Source organism: Betta splendens, chromosome 9, assembly GCF_900634795.4.
Source record: "Betta splendens chromosome 9, fBetSpl5.4, whole genome shotgun sequence".
In the NCBI taxonomy this organism is placed as follows: Eukaryota; Metazoa; Chordata; class Actinopteri; order Anabantiformes; family Osphronemidae; genus Betta; species Betta splendens.
The window spans coordinates 23,481,593-23,498,613 of NC_040889.2; the positions used below are offsets into that span (position 1 = coordinate 23,481,593).

The window sequence follows — 17,021 nt, forward strand, 5'->3', positions numbered from 1 at the left end:
GTTTAAATGTTGAGTTAATGCTTTCATTTATTTAGTTTTCACTGCTGTAAAAACAGTAATTGTAAATCAGAGCTTTGAAATTGAATGTTTTGATTTTGGTATAACGAGGCGTGTTACTTCAATGGATCGGTGAAAGTAGAAAAGAAAATGTTTTTATCATAAACGTATTTTCATGCAGTTCTTCAAAACGTTAAAATTACGAGAGAAGACACGGAGCGTGAACGCCGCGCCGTCTCCCTTTTGACGTCATCACTGTGTGACTGTTTACAGGGAGCATGCAGTCGTAGGTAGGTATCGTCGCATGGACTCTCCCTGCACCTGTCCTCTAACTCTGGAACAATGACTATGGACGTAACCTTCCTCGGAACCGGCTCGGCCTACCCGTCCCCTCACCGCGGCGCCTCGGCTCTGGTGCTGCGGACGGAGGGGGAGTGCTGGCTGTTTGACTGCGGAGAGGGGACCCAGACCCAGCTGATGAAGAGCCAGCTGAGAGCCGGTGAGCGGTTATAAAAGACTGTAGAAACTAAAACAAGGGCAGGAAGAAAACCAATCTTGATCAAATTTAAACAGTTTATGTTTTTGCATAACTTTAGAATATATTGCAAACCTGTTAAGAGAACCTTCAACTTTTGTTTCCTGTAATTTGTTAACTTTCATTTTTTGTAACTTTAACATGTACATGTATTTTAGAATTAGGAAGTAGTACCTAAAAATGAGAGAAGTACTACTTATGGCTAAACTAAAAATTGTCTAATAATGTGTATTGTATCCAGGTCGCATCACCAAGGTTTTTATCTCTCACCTGCACGGAGATCACCTGTTTGGTTTGCCCGGGCTCCTGTGCACAGTGAGTCTCAACACGAACCCTGACTCTGCAGAGAACCTGAGTTGTGTGCACATCTACGGACCACGGGGCCTCCGGAACTTTCTCAGGGTGTCGCTTGGTCTCACAGGATCACAGCTGCTCTTCCCATATGCAGGCAGGTCGAGTTCTGATGTCCACACGCTACAGTACACCATGGGTCACACAGAACATCATAGATGTCTGTATACATGAAGCCAAGTTATTTTGGTCGTCTCTTTTGCCATGTTATATCCAAATGCTACGCGTTTTTTTTGTGTCCTCTGCTCTAAACTTACCCTTGTTTATGTTCATGTAGTACATGAGTTGGAGCCCACACCTGATCAGAGTCCAGCAGAGGGATACCTTAGTCTGGAGGTACAGAAACTGAGTCTAACCCACAAAAACCCATGCACCTGTTGTCCTCAGTGACAGCCTTCAGCTCTATGAGTAACGGGGTTCCCTTAAAGCACACAGAAGATGGTAAATGTTACGTTTTTATTTAACTGAGGAGTTTGTTGTCTCTTGATGACAGATGACAGCGGAGCACGGCTCTCTGCACCCACAGGAGCGACTGGGCAGGTCGATCCCACTGGACGTCTCCAATGACTGTTACCTCCTGTTTGAAGACAAGAAGTTTGTGGTAAAGGCCTTCAGGTTATTCCACCGCATCCCTTCCTTTGGTTTTTGTATTCAGGAGCACGATCGTCCTGGGAGACTGAAAACAGAAGTACTGAAGGAGTTAGGTAAAAATCTCGTACAAGCTCCAGTTGCATATTGTAGTTGTTCAATGAAGTGAACAATGAAAAAGGATTAAACACAGCCTCATTTTGTTTCTCTCAGGCGTGAAACCAGGGCCTCTCTACGGGCGTCTCAAAGCTGGAGAGGCTTTAACTTTAGACAATGGGCGTGTGGTGTTGCCGAGTGAGGTGCTGGAAGAAGCCGTACCAGGGAGGAAAGTGTGCATCTTGGGGGATTGCAGCGCTGTCCTTGGGCTGCAGCCTCTCAGGCTCTGCCGCGGGGCGGACATTCTGGTTCACGAAGCGACGCTGGGGAGGGAGCACCGGGACAAGGCTGTGGAGCATGGACACAGTACCCCTGACATGGCGGCAGCGGTAGCCCGGGCCTGCTGTGCACACAGGCTGGTGCTCTACCATTTCAGTCAGAGGTACAAACCCAGCTCCCTGCTGAAGGATGGAGAGGAGGATAGTGTTTCAGAGCTCAGACGACAGGCTGAGGAAGCTCTGCAGGACAGTGGTGTTGAAGTGACTCTGGCCGAAGACTTTCTCACTTTGCCCATTCCTCTAAGAAGACCAAGGTAACGGTTCGTTTTAAGTGCTACTGAATCTGGTTAAAACTGGTCTGTTGTTTAATATAAAATGTTTTTAAAGTAGTCACTCTTTACTGTGACATCTAGTCCAGGAACCACTTATTTGCTTGTTCTGGCTTCTTTGATCACATCACTCTTAATCAGCACATAGATTTCGAGTTGTAACTGTAGATGTGGTCCCTTTTCAGTTTCCTCTCCACATTATGATGCAGTAGAGATACTGTGAAAACTCCTACTACTGGGCATTATGCGATGTTTTTCCAATTTTCAAGTGTCAAGTTAAAATATAAGATAATTGATTTTAATTAGATGGAAATATTTAATAATAATAAAATTGTAATCTGTTTTACTTAAATGATCACAATGAAATGAATAATGATGTGACAGGTTTCAGATCTTACAGATGCTGTCGGTCCTGAAACCATCTTTTTTGAATGAGCAAATATTTTCAACTCTACAGAGTGATAAATCATGAACATACCATGCAATTATCTCTGAACCTTTTCCAGAGTTTTATTTCTGGATCTGTACACAAGGTATTAAAGTACAACAGAAAATACAAAATAATGTTTAACAAAAGGAAAGAAAACAACTCAATGCTTATGTACAATTCTTATAAACAATAAAGATAGCTTCTTGAACATTTCTCATAATGAAGTTTTTGATTGTCTATATTTCTGGATATACATTTTTACGTTTTGTAGGTTTTATTCACAAAGGTGTTTTGTTTTCAAAGGACTCCAGATTTCTTTTTCAAAACCACAACTGCTATAATTTCCCCCCCATTTTAAACTTAAACACAATACAAAATATAAAATAAATTTGTTTAGTGCTTTCTTGCGCACACACAAGTCTCATACCAGAGATACCAATAAAATCACATTTTCGAGAGTTCACAGGGTGGTGAAAAATCTACTTCTACTACTTAATGGCCTTTACATTCTGACAATTTTCTGCGTCTTTGTACAAACCACAGGTGAAATAAATATCACGGCACTGCTAAAGCTAGAAGAGCTTGGAGGACCTACTGCATTATGCACACTGCATTAAAAGAAACTAGCTCTCCACATAGAGCAGCAGCCATCCCTTTACCATCAAGACAATTATCGACGACATGTAAAACGTTTTTTTTTTGTTGTTTTTCTAGAAAGATGTCTTTTACACATGGCTGCAAGTTTTGAATGCAAAATTGCAACATTAATATCAATACGTCTTTCGGTAAAGCCGTTTTCAGTGGTTGAGAAGCAGACACAGCTGGCATGCGTGGTTTCAGCTGTGCCCTGGTGTCTGGGTAATGCAAAAAGAGAAAAGGAATTCAAACACCAGTCAACTGGTACAATGCAAAACCTCAAAATAGCTGTACATATCTACAAATTATTGCCTTTTTGACAAGGAATCAAATTAAAACCTTTGTATCAACACAGATTCACAAGTGTAGGAGGTCAGTTAATAGACTTTTTAAAGGCTATTTGCTAATTATTTACATGAAACAAATGAATAATCTTTGATGCTGGGCATGGAAACTAAGCAGTGGGATCTAACTTTAGAGGCATGACTCTTGTCTGTACAAACATTATGGAAACACTGACAAACATGATGTACCCCTGAAACAAACTAATTATTCATAGCACAATGCATAGATAAATTAAGTAAACTCGACTACTGCATCCAACCAGCTGACAACCCGCTAAACATTTTACACCTCAAAATTACACACTTCAGTCAAGAGAATATTAAACATTACTGCTATTACTCCACAAAAATGCCAACCAGATCCTACAAGGCGTTCTCCAGTCAGTACAGTATAGGCAGAACTTCAAAAAAAATAATTGGGTTTAAATAAAGAGAATACTGCTAGCAGATTTACCCAAGTGTGCCAGGTCCTCTAAAGACTGCACTACTTGGTCTAGAAAAATGTTTACACAACTAAAAAAAAAAAAAAAAGGACAGATAGATACAGATAAGCATGCCTAATATTTGCATGAGTTAACAAGATGAAACAATGTTACCAACCTATATGCAATAAATACACACTGTGCTTGCAGTGCATGTTATAATGGCTATTAACCCAACCGGTCTCTTTGCATTGTTATATTTAACTTAGTGATCTTAGAAATTAAGCAGAATTTAAAAAGGGAAAAAAGGTGATATAAATGTGACTTGGGCTGTTACCATGCAAAAGCTTTTTCCATTATCAGTTTTCAAAATGTAAAGAAACTGAATGAAACTAGAATGTACTGTACTAAAAGAGGGGGTAAAAAAGAAACGTAGCAAACATTCACATGTTCCAGTTTGGCCACTTTAAACGGTTTTAAAGTAAACAAGCAGACCAACTACAGACAAGCTTCCACAGGAGAAGGTACATTTGAGGAAAACCATTGGAAGGCCTTGTGGCTGAAGCCACAACACTTCCTGGTCTTCAAGATAATGTTCATGCTAGTGTTGCTCTTCATACAATATTTACCCAGCTTTACCTAGGGACAAATACCATTTGCACCAGCCTGGTCACTAAAAGTACCTGTAAACCAAACACCAATTTTAAGTACCACTTCAAAATAAACAGGCAACCAATTACCAACACTACAGGCAGAAATAAACCAGTTTTGGCAGCTGAAAAGAATGGCAGGATGACAAACTCTGAAGAGGTTGCGTGCAGATGTGAGGGAGGAAGACACACAACTCTCCTACTGCAGTCTCTGGGCCCCACTGTACACGGACGTTAACAAATAAAATAAATGGCTATATAAACTCTTGAGAGAAATCAAGATTTTAGTTCTATATGAGAGACATCACTGATGTCATATTACACAAAAATGAAAACAAAAGTATATTCATATACATATAGATATATATCTATATATATATATATATATATATATATAATAGAATTTAAACAAATCGGATTCTCCAGTGAGGTCAGTCTTATGTACAAGTGGGATAAGGATTTCAAAAAGCGAAAAATTTGAGGAAGATCACTCTGACTGAAGTGCTGCAGTGTGCTGTGTGTGGTGCCGTGCATGAGCTCCTAAAAAGCCATTGGGCTCGCCGCTGCCAGCCAAGCTACCAAAGTCTGTGACAGAAACTGCCATTTTTGCGCCAGTGATTCTGTGGTGATTTGTTGTTGTCCGTCTCGCTTCAAAGTCTACTCCAATGTTACCCACAGATACATCATTGATAAATGAGTCAGGCAGTGCCATCTTGAGTCTTTTAGAGGGCCGCTCGCAGTCCTTGTTAACACACACGCCTCCTAGCTGGCCTAGGTCAGAGTGGTAGAAACCAGCATCAAGCATGTTGAGGCAGTCGGAGTCTGCACCATTGGAAGGAAACCCAAGGGATTCGTCATGGTTCAGGGAGCCACGGTGGAGACTTTCCAGAGGAGGAAAGGTGTAAGAGTCCAAGCAACTAACCTCTGCAGGGCTGCACACGGTCGCTACACTGTTACTTAAAGCTGCAAAGAGATAAGACACCCAATTAACATTTGTAGCTTTTATGGGGAACAGGTCACCAGTTTATGCAGAAAAATCACAATAATAGTGGCTCTTTGGTTTCTATACACTACAAGTAGGTTGTTGAGCCATTTAAAGTTCAAGTTTCGTCTCCATGACTGACCTGTGAGGTCGCTGGCTGTGATTGAGTTGAGCAAGCTGAGCTGCTGGTCTGCAGTCGTCTCCAGCCTTCCCCCTCCACCTGCTCCCGAACACACAGAAGACGAACTGTCCACTGCCAGCCCTTCTGCTTCATCCACCAGTCTGTCCATCAGGTCACTGGAGGAAAAATGCATTTTTTTTAATAAAACTGAGTGTGGATTGTTTAATTTTGAGCAGCTTCTTTCTTGGACATAGTTCTACGTAAATACAAAATTTATTTATCAGATACGCTGATGGCCCTGTCACTTACGTAACACCAGGATAACTGCTGTACTTTTTCTTCCCAAACCGATTCTGCTGCACAAAGAAGTCAAAGCGCTCCGACTTTTTCCACATGTAATAAAATGCGACACATTCTGCTACTGTTCGTGTTGTTACCTAAGAGAGGTACAAAATCATTTAAAAAGGGATGAAAAACATTGTTTCGTTATACATTATTATTATTATATCATTATTATATTAAATAATTATAAAAGCAATTAGTTACTCACTTTGTGTTTCTGTATGAGGTGAAAGTTCTTGTCATACATCTGTAGTGCATGTTCGAAGTTCCTGCATTCTTCTTCTGACCAAGGAGGTGATTTTTCTGAAATTAAAGCAAAGAATTCAATAATTTATACCATTAAGTATAAAATAATGTAACATTCCCCTGTCAGAAATTGTGTTAAACTGGTTTACATTGCTTACCTTTAGAGGACTTTACATGGCTGCAGTGTCGTTCTAGTGCTTCACGTGTGTTGTAGTTGCATTTTACAAGCTCATGCAAAGCCTGTAGAAGGAAGTGAATATTGTCCAAAATGACCAAATGAGACAGTACTTTGTTGACTTAAAGTAATGAATGCTGATTATGTGAGCTCACAATTTGTCATGCATGCTCTTTAATGCAAAATGATATTAAAGAAATTACTTACTTGCTCATTATCACGAATATGCATCCCTTGCTTGTCACATCCCGTCTTTTCATCTGTTGTCCGTGACAACACTTCAAAGAGGAAACTCCTAACCTTGCTTTCTGGCATTGTACCTGGGCTCCATAATAACTCGTCTTCATCTTCATACACTGTAGAATAGAGGACATTAAGATTACTCACTTAGTGGGAAGTACCATGTATTAATTGTATTGTAATGATACATTAGAAGAAACTAAATCACAAACACAATTAAAATAGAAAAGCACCTCTCTCTCCATCTTTGTAGTGACAGAGGCAAGAGGGAACCTCTGCTTGGTAATCTGTTCCCACCATTATTTCCTTAAAAACATAACAGTTATCAGAAACAGGTTTAAATTTAAGAGCAAACTATAACTGATCCAAATTTAAAGAAAATACACTTGCACTTTTCTTTTTTCAAAATTATATGTTGTATTTACCTTTCTGGAGTCTTCAGGACTCGGTCCATCTTCATCACATTCCGACTCTTTATCTCCATCAGAAACAGCATTGGCTGGAAGAAAAATAAAAACCTTACACATACATTTTTTGCCCCACACTTTAACGTCAATGTTTTTTACAATCAAATTTGATAAGATAATGTCTTCTTACATATTCATATATTACAATAATATATCTCAAATGGCCAAGACAGGACAAATAAACAGTAGCTTAAAAAAAAACATGCATCAGTTCTGGAGCCCTAATTTATTTGTTAAAAATGCGTGAAACTTACATCGAAGTGTTCTAGGGAAAAAATCTGTGGCCTCATGGGAAGTGACTGAAGGGGTAAGATCATCGGCTGAGGACTGAGTCTCTTCCTCATAGTCTCCGGACAACAGATCTTTTGCTATTTCCTCCTAGGAGTAAACAATATCCATTTTATATTGAGAGAGATCAAGTTGACTGACAAAATGTCTAAATTACATACATACAGTTTATGAAAATAAATTAAATTTACTTCTAAAATGATATTCTCACACATTTAACAGCAGTTCTTACCTTGTCCAAAGTCATATCAGGAAGCTCATCAGTGAGGTCTCCAGAAGAACTGTCTATACTAGAGCCTGCAGAGGCTTCATAGCGGTAGATAGCCAACAATTCGTCCAAAGGCATGTTCCCTTCCTGTATGGAAAATAAAATAAAAATTTCTGCTTCATAAAAACACTAAGATCACATACACAATCTAAACATAAGAACACTCATATTGGGAAATATAAAGCATTCCAATGGAACGTAGGCGTGACCAAACGCATTGCATTTTAAACATAAAATATTTAACAAAACAACAACTGCAATGACATTGATTACCTCCATCAGAAATTGTGCAAGTACTGAAATATTGTACAGTTTTAGTAACTAGAGCATCAGACTGCTTCACTTAGGTCAGAAAAGGGTCCGTCCAACAATATTAAAGTTATTTATTTAAGTTCTTTTAAGTTATATGTAACCCTTTGCTTGCATTTATAAATGTAGGGTATGTTATAGTGTATATTGTACAAAGAGCAGTTTACCTTTTCCAGATCTGCAATCTCAGAACTAAAATTCCTGCCTCCATCCAAAGACTCTTCCTCTTCCAGAGTCCTCTCGTCATCATACTCATGAACTAACATCTCTGCTGTTGGGTCAAAGTCATGGTCCTCTGATGATAATGAGCCAACTAAAGTAAAATCAAGAGAGGTGGGGAATAGAACAAACGTCTTAGATGAGCCCATATTTACTCTACTACTCAATTACAGTAACATACTATGTGAAAGATGTGGTAAAATACTGGGTTGAATGTGTAGTGGTGGTATAATTTCTTAATACATGGTAGGAATTCTACTATGTAAAATATTTTATTAAAACCCATAGAAAATCACAGACAGCACTTATTTGTGTCGCATGGCTTCTTACCTGGACTTGAACTCCCTAGGGAAGCCTGCAAAGCAAATCAGAGCGTAAGTGTGCGTTACAGTTGAAACGCCGGTTTGACAATTACACTGGCATTTCTGCTCCAACTATCAAAATAAACGACTTGGCAAAAAGTTGTTTAAAGGCGTGCACTATAACCAGCAGACAAGCTGCATTTACGACCAACGTTACCTGAGAAAGGTGGCTAATACATGTTAGCCGCGAAGGAACGCTACCCAGCGTCACCAGTTGTGACCCAAAGGCAGTTTTACACCCTGAAATTAAAACGACTGCTCTCTCAACGTACAAACCAAATCGACCGATATGACTACATTAGGGGAAAGAGTGCGACTTATACTGTGTCGGCTTCTGTAACGTTACTCGTTAGCTAGCTAGCAGCAAGCTAAGCGGTAGGTTAACGTTAACGTTAAGCGCCGACAAATGTAAACATTAAATTCGTTTGCGCGGTACGGAAATCGACAGAGGGGCATATTTGCAACAGATGTGTCGTTCAGTTATCAGGATTTTTTTAAAATATAAAATATTATTACTGACGCGGTAGAACCCCTTATTTCTTCTAACCAGTAAGCTAACGTTAAATTTTACCTATCAATTTACACAGCCGCTACACCAGAGCAGCTGAGAGAGCGAAGGCGCAGCGGCCTTGTAGTGAAGGATCACTGCCGACATCCAGGCAAATTTTAGCCGAACAGAAACAATAATCATGACAAGAAACACGCTATACATGAGCCAAAACCTACAATATCCTCAATCGATAACATAAAAATTAAAAATACAACACACAAAATTTAAAAATATCGATTTAAGATCGATTGCTTCTCCCCTGTTTTCCCTCTTACCTCCGCCATATTGGTACCTTTAGCTAATGAGCTCGTTCTAGCGCAGTACCCGGATCCTCGCTCTTAGCCAATCAGCGGCCCAGGTGACGGCAGAGGTCGTGACGCCGTTCAAACCAACCACTAATCAGACTAACGGTAGTCGCTTGGAATCTGAAATCGACCACACGAAAATGATCAAAAAACACACTAACGCACAAACTACACAGCAGCGGTACAACCGGGATTTATCAGTAACGTGATGTCGAGCCTGTCTGTGCTGTGTGGCATGTTTCTGTGGCATTCCTAGAATGTTCTCGGAGCGTCCCAGCTGATTTCCAGTCGCCGCTGACTATTTAAAAGCATCTCCGCTAACAGCGCTGTAACTACCTCACATTTTAGATGTATAGTTTTGTAGCATATTTAATTGTGTCACCCCACAACACTTGCTATTTGTGGCATCACCTTGTGTATTACCTAGTAACAACTTCAGCCTCATAAAATACACATGGGAATAGTGTACACCTCTTAATTTATGGAATAATTAATATAAACTTTCAGGCAAGTTTACACAGTTAAGAAACTACATGTTTTGGGGGAAACTGTTTTTAGATTTTCCTTTTTGCTAACAGTTATGCATATTTATAATCTCTTTTTGCTTTTTGTAGGAAATTCAGATTTTATGGTAAATGCTGGTTTAATTGGAAAAAGTTATTTAGTTTTTTAAGAAGAAGAAAGCATTTTACAGTGGTTTCATTTGTGATATTTTGCCTTTTATAAAGGCCACCAGAGGGCAAAAGTACACTTCAAAAGTATGATTACTGCTTTTACTATTGCTGTGTGTCCTACTATAAAATAAAGAACATTGTAATAATTCGGTTAATGTCTTAAATATGGTTAATCATATTGAACTTGTCCTATAATTTTTCAGTAGAAGCAGGCGATAACAGGCGTTAACAGTGTGTTTAACTGCTGTCACTTAGAGATTTGTTGCTTGTGTTGCAATTGAACGTATGACAAACATCATTGTGTACAGTACACAGAGATAATATTAAATCATTTTATTTGTCACAGGGATCATTCACATCACAACTTGTTGCAGCACTTCAGTGTTTTGGAAACAGGGTTCCCCATAAGGCGTAGGAAGGGCAGCGTGGGCTTTATTTGGAGGACCTGACAAACAAATAAGTCACTATGTTTGGATATTTCAGAAGCACATCCGCTGCGGTCAGCATCAGTAGGTTTCAGCTAAACTAGAGGTAAATTAATAATATATATACCTTCCTGAACAAGAAAACACCAGTTTATTCCTTCTCAGTAGCAGTAGCCTTTTACTGTTTGTGTTAGTCTGTGCACAGGTGGCTGCCTGCTCATGTACTGTTCAAGCAGCATAAAATGAGAGCAGTCATTACTAAACATCCTATGATTACCTGAATCAACTGAGGCCCATTTGAAGCCCACGTCTACAGAACAATATCGCCAGGAAGACGTGGGCCCTCACCTAATGAAGTGAAATTGTCAGGTCAACAAGTTATCCTCTGACGCACACTTTGGAGAGGCGAGTGACAAAGGGTCACAATCCATTGTTGGAGCGTAAAACGGATGCTGCCGATTAACACTGCCTTGCACCTACTGTATACTGGTTCTGCAATTGTTCAGCAAATGCCTACTCAGCTGATTGGAGGCACTGAGAGGCATTACTTCCTGGTGATTGTCTTTTTTTAATCACTCTAGAGCTGCACTTGCGTTGAATGTGCTCTTGTCATCATGAACAGTGCTGGACCATGACGTCTCAACAACTCAGTAACCAACTAATAACAAACCAACTAATACAATGCAAGACTCTACTGTGCCTAACTGAGTCAAAACAGGGTAGTAAAATATTTACTATGCATATGTTATCAAATAAACAGGTAAGTACAATCCACCAGGTGGCATTGTGTGACAGTTCTTCATGAGTCAACGTTAGCATTTTCCATTTCCTCTGTCCTCCAAACACCACCCTCCACCGGCTGCAACAATGACTGTACAAACACCAACGGCCTGCTGTGTTGATACTTTGGGGTGAATCATGTAAACCTCTGACATGTGCAGTGACACAGATTTGTGTATGTACATAAGTGCAGTATTTATCAACTCACGGGGCTCTCTAAGCGCTCAACAGCTGCACCCGACAAACCTTTCTGCTTAGCCATTTAGAATTTAAACGAAACATGAGTCAAGTCAAGCACGCTGTTGTGCAGGATAATCCAAATTTCTAAGAAATACTAGAAAATGGTTTGCGTATGCCTTTGTTTATATCACACTATGACCTTATGTGGCTCGGACGCGAGTAAATACTGATCTAAAGAAAACTACAAATCAATAGAATTTTCTGTGAAGCAAATTTAGTTTGAAATGAGTAATAAATAGATGCACCCAAAGTAAATTCTTTATTTGTGTCTTTCTATTTTATTTTTATGATACTTTAACTTTAAAAAGCAAAAGGTGGCATAAAATACAAGGTCTTACAACCATTTATATGATACCTCAAGTCGTTTTATATTTCTACACAAACAAATAAAGTCAAACTAATTTTGGTTGGATTTAAATGGCAGGTAATATTTAAGAATGAAGAGATAGTATTATCCTCTGAAACATCTCAGAGGACTTTTCTTCATGCGCTCACAGACTACAACTAGTGCTTCCTGTTTTTTTTCTGTACCTGCCCCAGCAATGACTGGGCTGAGAGGGGGGCGGAGCTACACGACAGGTAGGTCCAATCACTGCAGCTCAGGTGATTCGTCAGAGCTCAATGCATTCTGGGTGTTATAGGATATGACCATTTTCAACCACAACATATTACTTCAGTTTTCCCTGTTTTCTCTGGACATAGACCATCAATGTTAAATGCTGTTGCACATTTCTGCTGATAAAATGTAAAAAAATTTTTAACACATCGTGCTTTTTATCGGTAAAGTATCGCTTTAAGTTAAGTATTACTGTATTTAGAATACTGTGTATTGTGCCACTTCTGGATAATGTAGGTCAAATCATACTGCAAACATTAAAAGAGTCTGCTGTACTGTAAGTCTGGACATGTTACCTTTTCAAATCCATCCAGACATCAACAGATATTGAAATCATGGTTGGCATGAAGAGAAGCGATAAATATGTCATGATTAAAAACATGTTTGTTTCCATATTGTCCTTCAGTGTTTTGATGCAGCAGTGTTTAAAGCTACTGTATGGTGTTTGGGTATGAAATAAATAATTGTGTCACTGTCACCCAGAGGTTTGAACAAAAACATGTCTTGCGCCTCATTGTGTTGGTGACTGGTGTTTTTCTTCTGTCAGTAAAACTTAGTCATCTTCGCTGTAGTACATAAGCGCTAACAACAGCACATCTCAATCATACTAAACCTGTTGACTTACAATCAACTTTCGTCATTCATCTCACTTTTTCTCCTAAATAAACACAAGAGGTGTTAAAAGAGGATGCTAATTGAGATTCTCCAAGGACTGATTTGTCTATATTTATATGCACCCGTTTGTCTCTGAAGAGCCTTTCTAAAGGGCATTTTATATGGGTACTTCATTAGCAGCAGGTGTCCCCGTTGAAGTGTATTTCTCCATTAAATGTTTCCATGGACATGAAAATAGATTCAGAGGTACATTTAGTAGCTCCATAAATGTGTGTCGGAGATGTCACAGATTTAGCTCTGGTTAAAAACGTGTTGCTTTGACAATGATGGGGAAAAACTATATCATCAGCATCAAAGCAATGGCCACTGTAAACATTAGTTTTTAATCTTTTAGGCTGCAAGCTGTGATTTGTAAAGGTGAAGTGCATGCCATAAAGTGTTTCCCCACTTGTTTCTATTCTGGACTTAATGTGTGTCTTTACCGTGGTTGACTGAGGTGTACAGAACCATTTAGATAATTTTATGACAAACATAAAAACATTTATGGAACTTTTTCAGCATCTGAGTTAGTTATTAACAGATGGACTTGTTATTGGCTGGATGATAGGCCAGAAATAGTAGCAGTTATAGCCCTTTATCATTCCCACTGAATCGGCCAAAGAAAATGTGTGCAAATAGGTGCATTTAATTCATCAGGTGCTCCAAAGACTACCGAGCCTGAAGTGATGTTTATTAAATGTGCCTTAAGCACTCATCACTATTACTTTAATTCGGCCATTACCAGCTGGCACATGAACTTCTGGAGCCTCTTGGAGAGCTCCCGTTGCTCCTCAGGTGACGCTGGGGTCGGTGAGTTCGAGAACATGCAAAAACCCAGAGTCTGAGTATTAGCAGCGCTGCTTCACTCCTCGACCCCATGCTGAGCTCTACATCCCAGCACAGCAGTGTCCACTTAAGGCTGTCTGCCCTGATGTAAGACAGATAAATGACAGATCCTACTCCACTGTTTATCAGTGCACCGTCAGGATGACAGGCTGGGCATGTTGTATAAATGCTGTAGTAAAATCTTGGCAGCGTTGTGTGCGCTCTCCTCATTTTGCTACACGATTGGAACACTGAGCAGCGAAAGCTCACTTCAAGGCAGAGCAACAGTGAGTGGGCACTGCAATTTCTTCTCTCCCTCTGCAGTCAGACGCAGTATCCACTTGTGTAGGTGTTTGTATACATCTGTAATTTACGTCATGCTGTGGACTCACGTTTTTTGATGAGATTACCCTTTTGAATGACTAGTTTTATTTAGCAACTGTGGAAATGCCCATATTTGTAAAAATGACGCAGGGTAAACGTGGTTTTGAGTAATTTCCAAGAAAAATAATGAATCCACTTGTTGCCAACAACTAATGCTGTAAACTACTGTCTAGTGTATGTATGAGGTAAAAGATGTAGGGATTAAAAACGCTGTATAGATTCAGTGTGGTTTGTTCTTCTTTAGTGCACCTTAAAAATCCATCACACTCTTTATTCTCCCCCAAAGCTACAGCATGAGAGTCATCAGCAAAAGCTTGTCTGCATGAATAAAAAATATTACTTAACACCGGAGATAATTTTCAGAAGCATTCAATCATGGCAGCTGTGATGAATGTCTTCAGTAGTCGAGGCAGGATGCTCCACAGCTCATTTGATTCAAATATTGTGCAAAATATGCAAAGTGATGAGCAACGTACCAAATGTGAAGGATAGAAGAAACAGCTGTGTTGTCATGGATAAGAGTGTCCTCATGACGAGACATGTGGGTGATTCTGTCTCCATGGTAACCCGAGATCCTAGCGCAAGAACAGTTTGTGAGGAGAAAAGAACAGAGGATGTACAAGCTGAAAACTTGGGAAATTCTCACTTTTGAGTACACATCAATTCACACACTTCTGTCTAGAACAGTCAGTTTAGTGTAGTGCAGCACTGTACATGCTGCTTCAACAAACTGAGATATTGGCACCCAGAGTCAGATGTTTCCTTCGGTTTGCTGCCAGTGTGTGTTCATGCACAAATTGCTCTTGTTACATATTAACAATGCATATTATCTATTAAGGTGCTGTCTCACCTCTCACGTTTATCTGTGGCATGAATCACAAAAATTAGTGGGGTAGTAGGATTATTAGAGGCACAAGAAGATAAATTAATAAGCTTTGGACAGTTTTAATGTAGATAATATTGGTTGACAAGAAAAAAAAGACCATGAAACTAATTTATAATGGATGTGTAAAGGTTGAAAAATGAAAGAGGATCAAATTTTTGCTGATCAGTTCATTGTGGTTCACTGGAACATTTGGTGTTTGGCCGGAATTCAAAGTACAGATACAGTCATTTATAAATTAAAGTATGAAATGAAGTGATGGGATGAATTTCTAATAAAAACTTCAATGACTGTCATTAAGTGCCTGATGATAAAGACACATAGCAAAGCTAACTTTTCCTGTTAGCGTGATCTCCACGAGCTGCACCGATGGAGCTCCGTTCAATAGTTTCATCTTTAAATCTAATAAGAGGCCTGTTATGTAAAGGAAATGTGGACTCTATCCACAGGTTTTCAAGTACAAGCCATCTGTGGATCAAAAAGTGGCTGTAGCTTGGGCTTCTCGGCAGAAGCCTATTACACAAAACAACAAGTCCCCAGAGCACAGCTCCAAATGTGTGAAAATATAACCATTCAAGACTCCAAGAACCAAGAAACTCAAACAGGCTATTGGCTGTTACTATTTTTACGGCTAGCAAATCGTTCTTAAGAATGAACTATTTGAAGACACGGTGCTCAAAATGTGTGACCACCTCCGGAGTCTGCTAAGTCTGCCTTGATCACACCTTCACTGTCAGGGGCGTTATCTGGACACCGTAGGTGGTCAAATTGGAAAAGGAAAATAGTGGGAAACTGGAGTAGAGTTTTGTGTTTCATTACATAATAGCTCCGTCTTCTGAGCGACGCAGCTGTGCAACTTGGCCTACATGCTCTCGTTGTCTGAAGTTCCTCGCTGCTCCCATCTCGTCCCCGGCTCCATCTCTAATGCACCGTTGAAAATAAAGAATCATTTTGCTCCAAATTCAGCAGCTCTTTTCCATTTTCTAGGGCCAATTATCTGATAATGCGACTCCATCTGGAGAAAGGAGCAGATAGGAAAAGACAGGTCCTTACCCTCAAAAGACACAAAACAGGCACAAAGCAGATTATTATATCTCTAAGGGGCTAAATATAGAGGCCGTGTAACATCCTGAAAACAAAGACGCTGCTGTTAACTTCCATCCTCCTTGCTATTCTGATCAGATTTGATACGTGAGAGTGGTCATGACTATTTTTGGCGGAGAGCTTGAATTCTCCACAGAGCGGCTGTGAAAGGAAATTGTCAGCAGAGTGATTGTTTACTGTTTGCGTGGTTGTTTGGTCGGCGGAGACCATGCTTTGGACTGTGTGCAGCTTCATTTTACAGTAAGATGGTCCCTTCCTTGAGAAAAATCTGCTACTCTTAGAGGATAAGTAACATCTTTTTAATTTAATGGTCATGTTTCTGTTATGTAACATATGGTTTGATGTTTTTTTATACTTATCCAACAGTGTTTGTATAATTTTATGCTATATATGAAATTTTTGAATTTTGAATTATACCAGAGGACAAACATTCCAACACATGGTTCCTGCAGCAGCACTGGGACGTGTCTGCTCACTTCTCTGCCCTGTGATTCACAAGCACCTTGCTCTCTAACCTGGGTGGACCCTGACTTTCACAGCATTGTTTCAGGCCTCCCATTCTCCGCCATTTTGTTTCCTGTGCAGAACAGGAAGTCCTGCCTGCAGCTGTTCCCAGCACTGTAAACTAAAGAGCTTTCGCAGGCCCAAGCGCGCTCGTATACACGCATCCTCTTCCTTCGCGTTTCCCCTCAGCCTGTGTTCAGGATGCCCCTCTCTGATGTGAAGATGACCCCCAGGGAAGATTGGATGAAGCCGCGAGCACGTCTGCTTTCCTTTCCAAGATAAATCCCTTTTATTTGCGTGAGCTGCACATGTGCATTTATAAAAACACATTGCAACAAAATTATTTTTCAAACATACACAGAATTTTTGATATGATGAAAAGTATATGAGTAATATAAATGA

The 17,021-nt window shown here is 39.8% G+C and overlaps 2 protein-coding genes across 4 annotated transcripts; one reads left to right on the plus strand and one right to left on the minus strand.

Annotated features, from left to right (window-relative positions):
* The first annotated feature begins 221 nt into the window (after nt 1-221).
* Nucleotides 222-2,817, plus strand: elac1 (elaC ribonuclease Z 1). The gene is made up of 5 exons (XM_029161270.2): nt 222-496; nt 774-980; nt 1,161-1,219; nt 1,377-1,587; nt 1,685-2,817. The coding sequence occupies exons 1-5, from the start codon at nt 340-342 to the stop codon at nt 2,161-2,163; spliced, it is 1,113 nt and encodes a 370-aa protein (XP_029017103.1). The 5' UTR covers nt 222-339; the 3' UTR covers nt 2,164-2,817.
* A 166-nt stretch (nt 2,818-2,983) lies between these two features.
* mier3b (mesoderm induction early response 1, family member 3 b) lies at nt 2,984-9,622 on the minus strand. Of its 3 annotated transcripts, none has more exons than XM_029161268.3 (13): nt 9,501-9,622; nt 8,644-8,668; nt 8,262-8,407; nt 7,750-7,872; nt 7,484-7,607; nt 7,188-7,261; nt 6,996-7,068; nt 6,730-6,878; nt 6,506-6,587; nt 6,310-6,404; nt 6,069-6,196; nt 5,781-5,935; nt 2,984-5,619 (listed from the first exon to the last, which is right to left on the minus strand). In XM_029161268.3, exons 1-13 carry the CDS (start codon nt 9,507-9,509, stop codon nt 5,144-5,146), a joined length of 1,659 nt encoding a protein of 552 aa, XP_029017101.1. In that variant the 5' UTR covers nt 9,510-9,622; the 3' UTR covers nt 2,984-5,143. The 3 variants fall into 3 exon arrangements, with proteins under 3 accessions (XP_029017101.1, XP_029017102.1, XP_055367498.1); XM_029161269.3 differs by lacking the exon at nt 9,501-9,622 and adding an exon at nt 9,247-9,383; XM_055511523.1 differs by lacking the exon at nt 9,501-9,622 and adding an exon at nt 8,833-8,856.
* Nucleotides 9,623-17,021: the final 7,399 nt, after the last annotated feature.

Bases quoted from the DNA above. Each gene is read 5' to 3' on its own strand.
- elac1 (XM_029161270.2), top strand. From the start codon at position 340: ATGACTATGGACGTAACCTTCCTCGGAACCGGCTCGGCCTACCCGTCC. The intron at 497-773 runs GTGAGCGGTTAT...TATTGTATCCAG, and splicing joins GAAGAGCCAGCTGAGAGCCG to GTCGCATCACCAAGGTTTTT. The intron at 981-1,160 runs GCAGGTCGAGTT...ATGTTCATGTAG, and splicing joins GCTGCTCTTCCCATATGCAG to TACATGAGTTGGAGCCCACA.
- mier3b (XM_029161268.3), bottom strand. The intron at 5,936-6,068 runs GTAAGTGACAGG...TTTTTCCTCCAG, and splicing joins AGCAGTTATCCTGGTGTTAC to TGACCTGATGGACAGACTGG. The intron at 5,620-5,780 runs GTCAGTCATGGA...ATCTCTTTGCAG, and splicing joins CACAGCCAGCGACCTCACAG to CTTTAAGTAACAGTGTAGCG.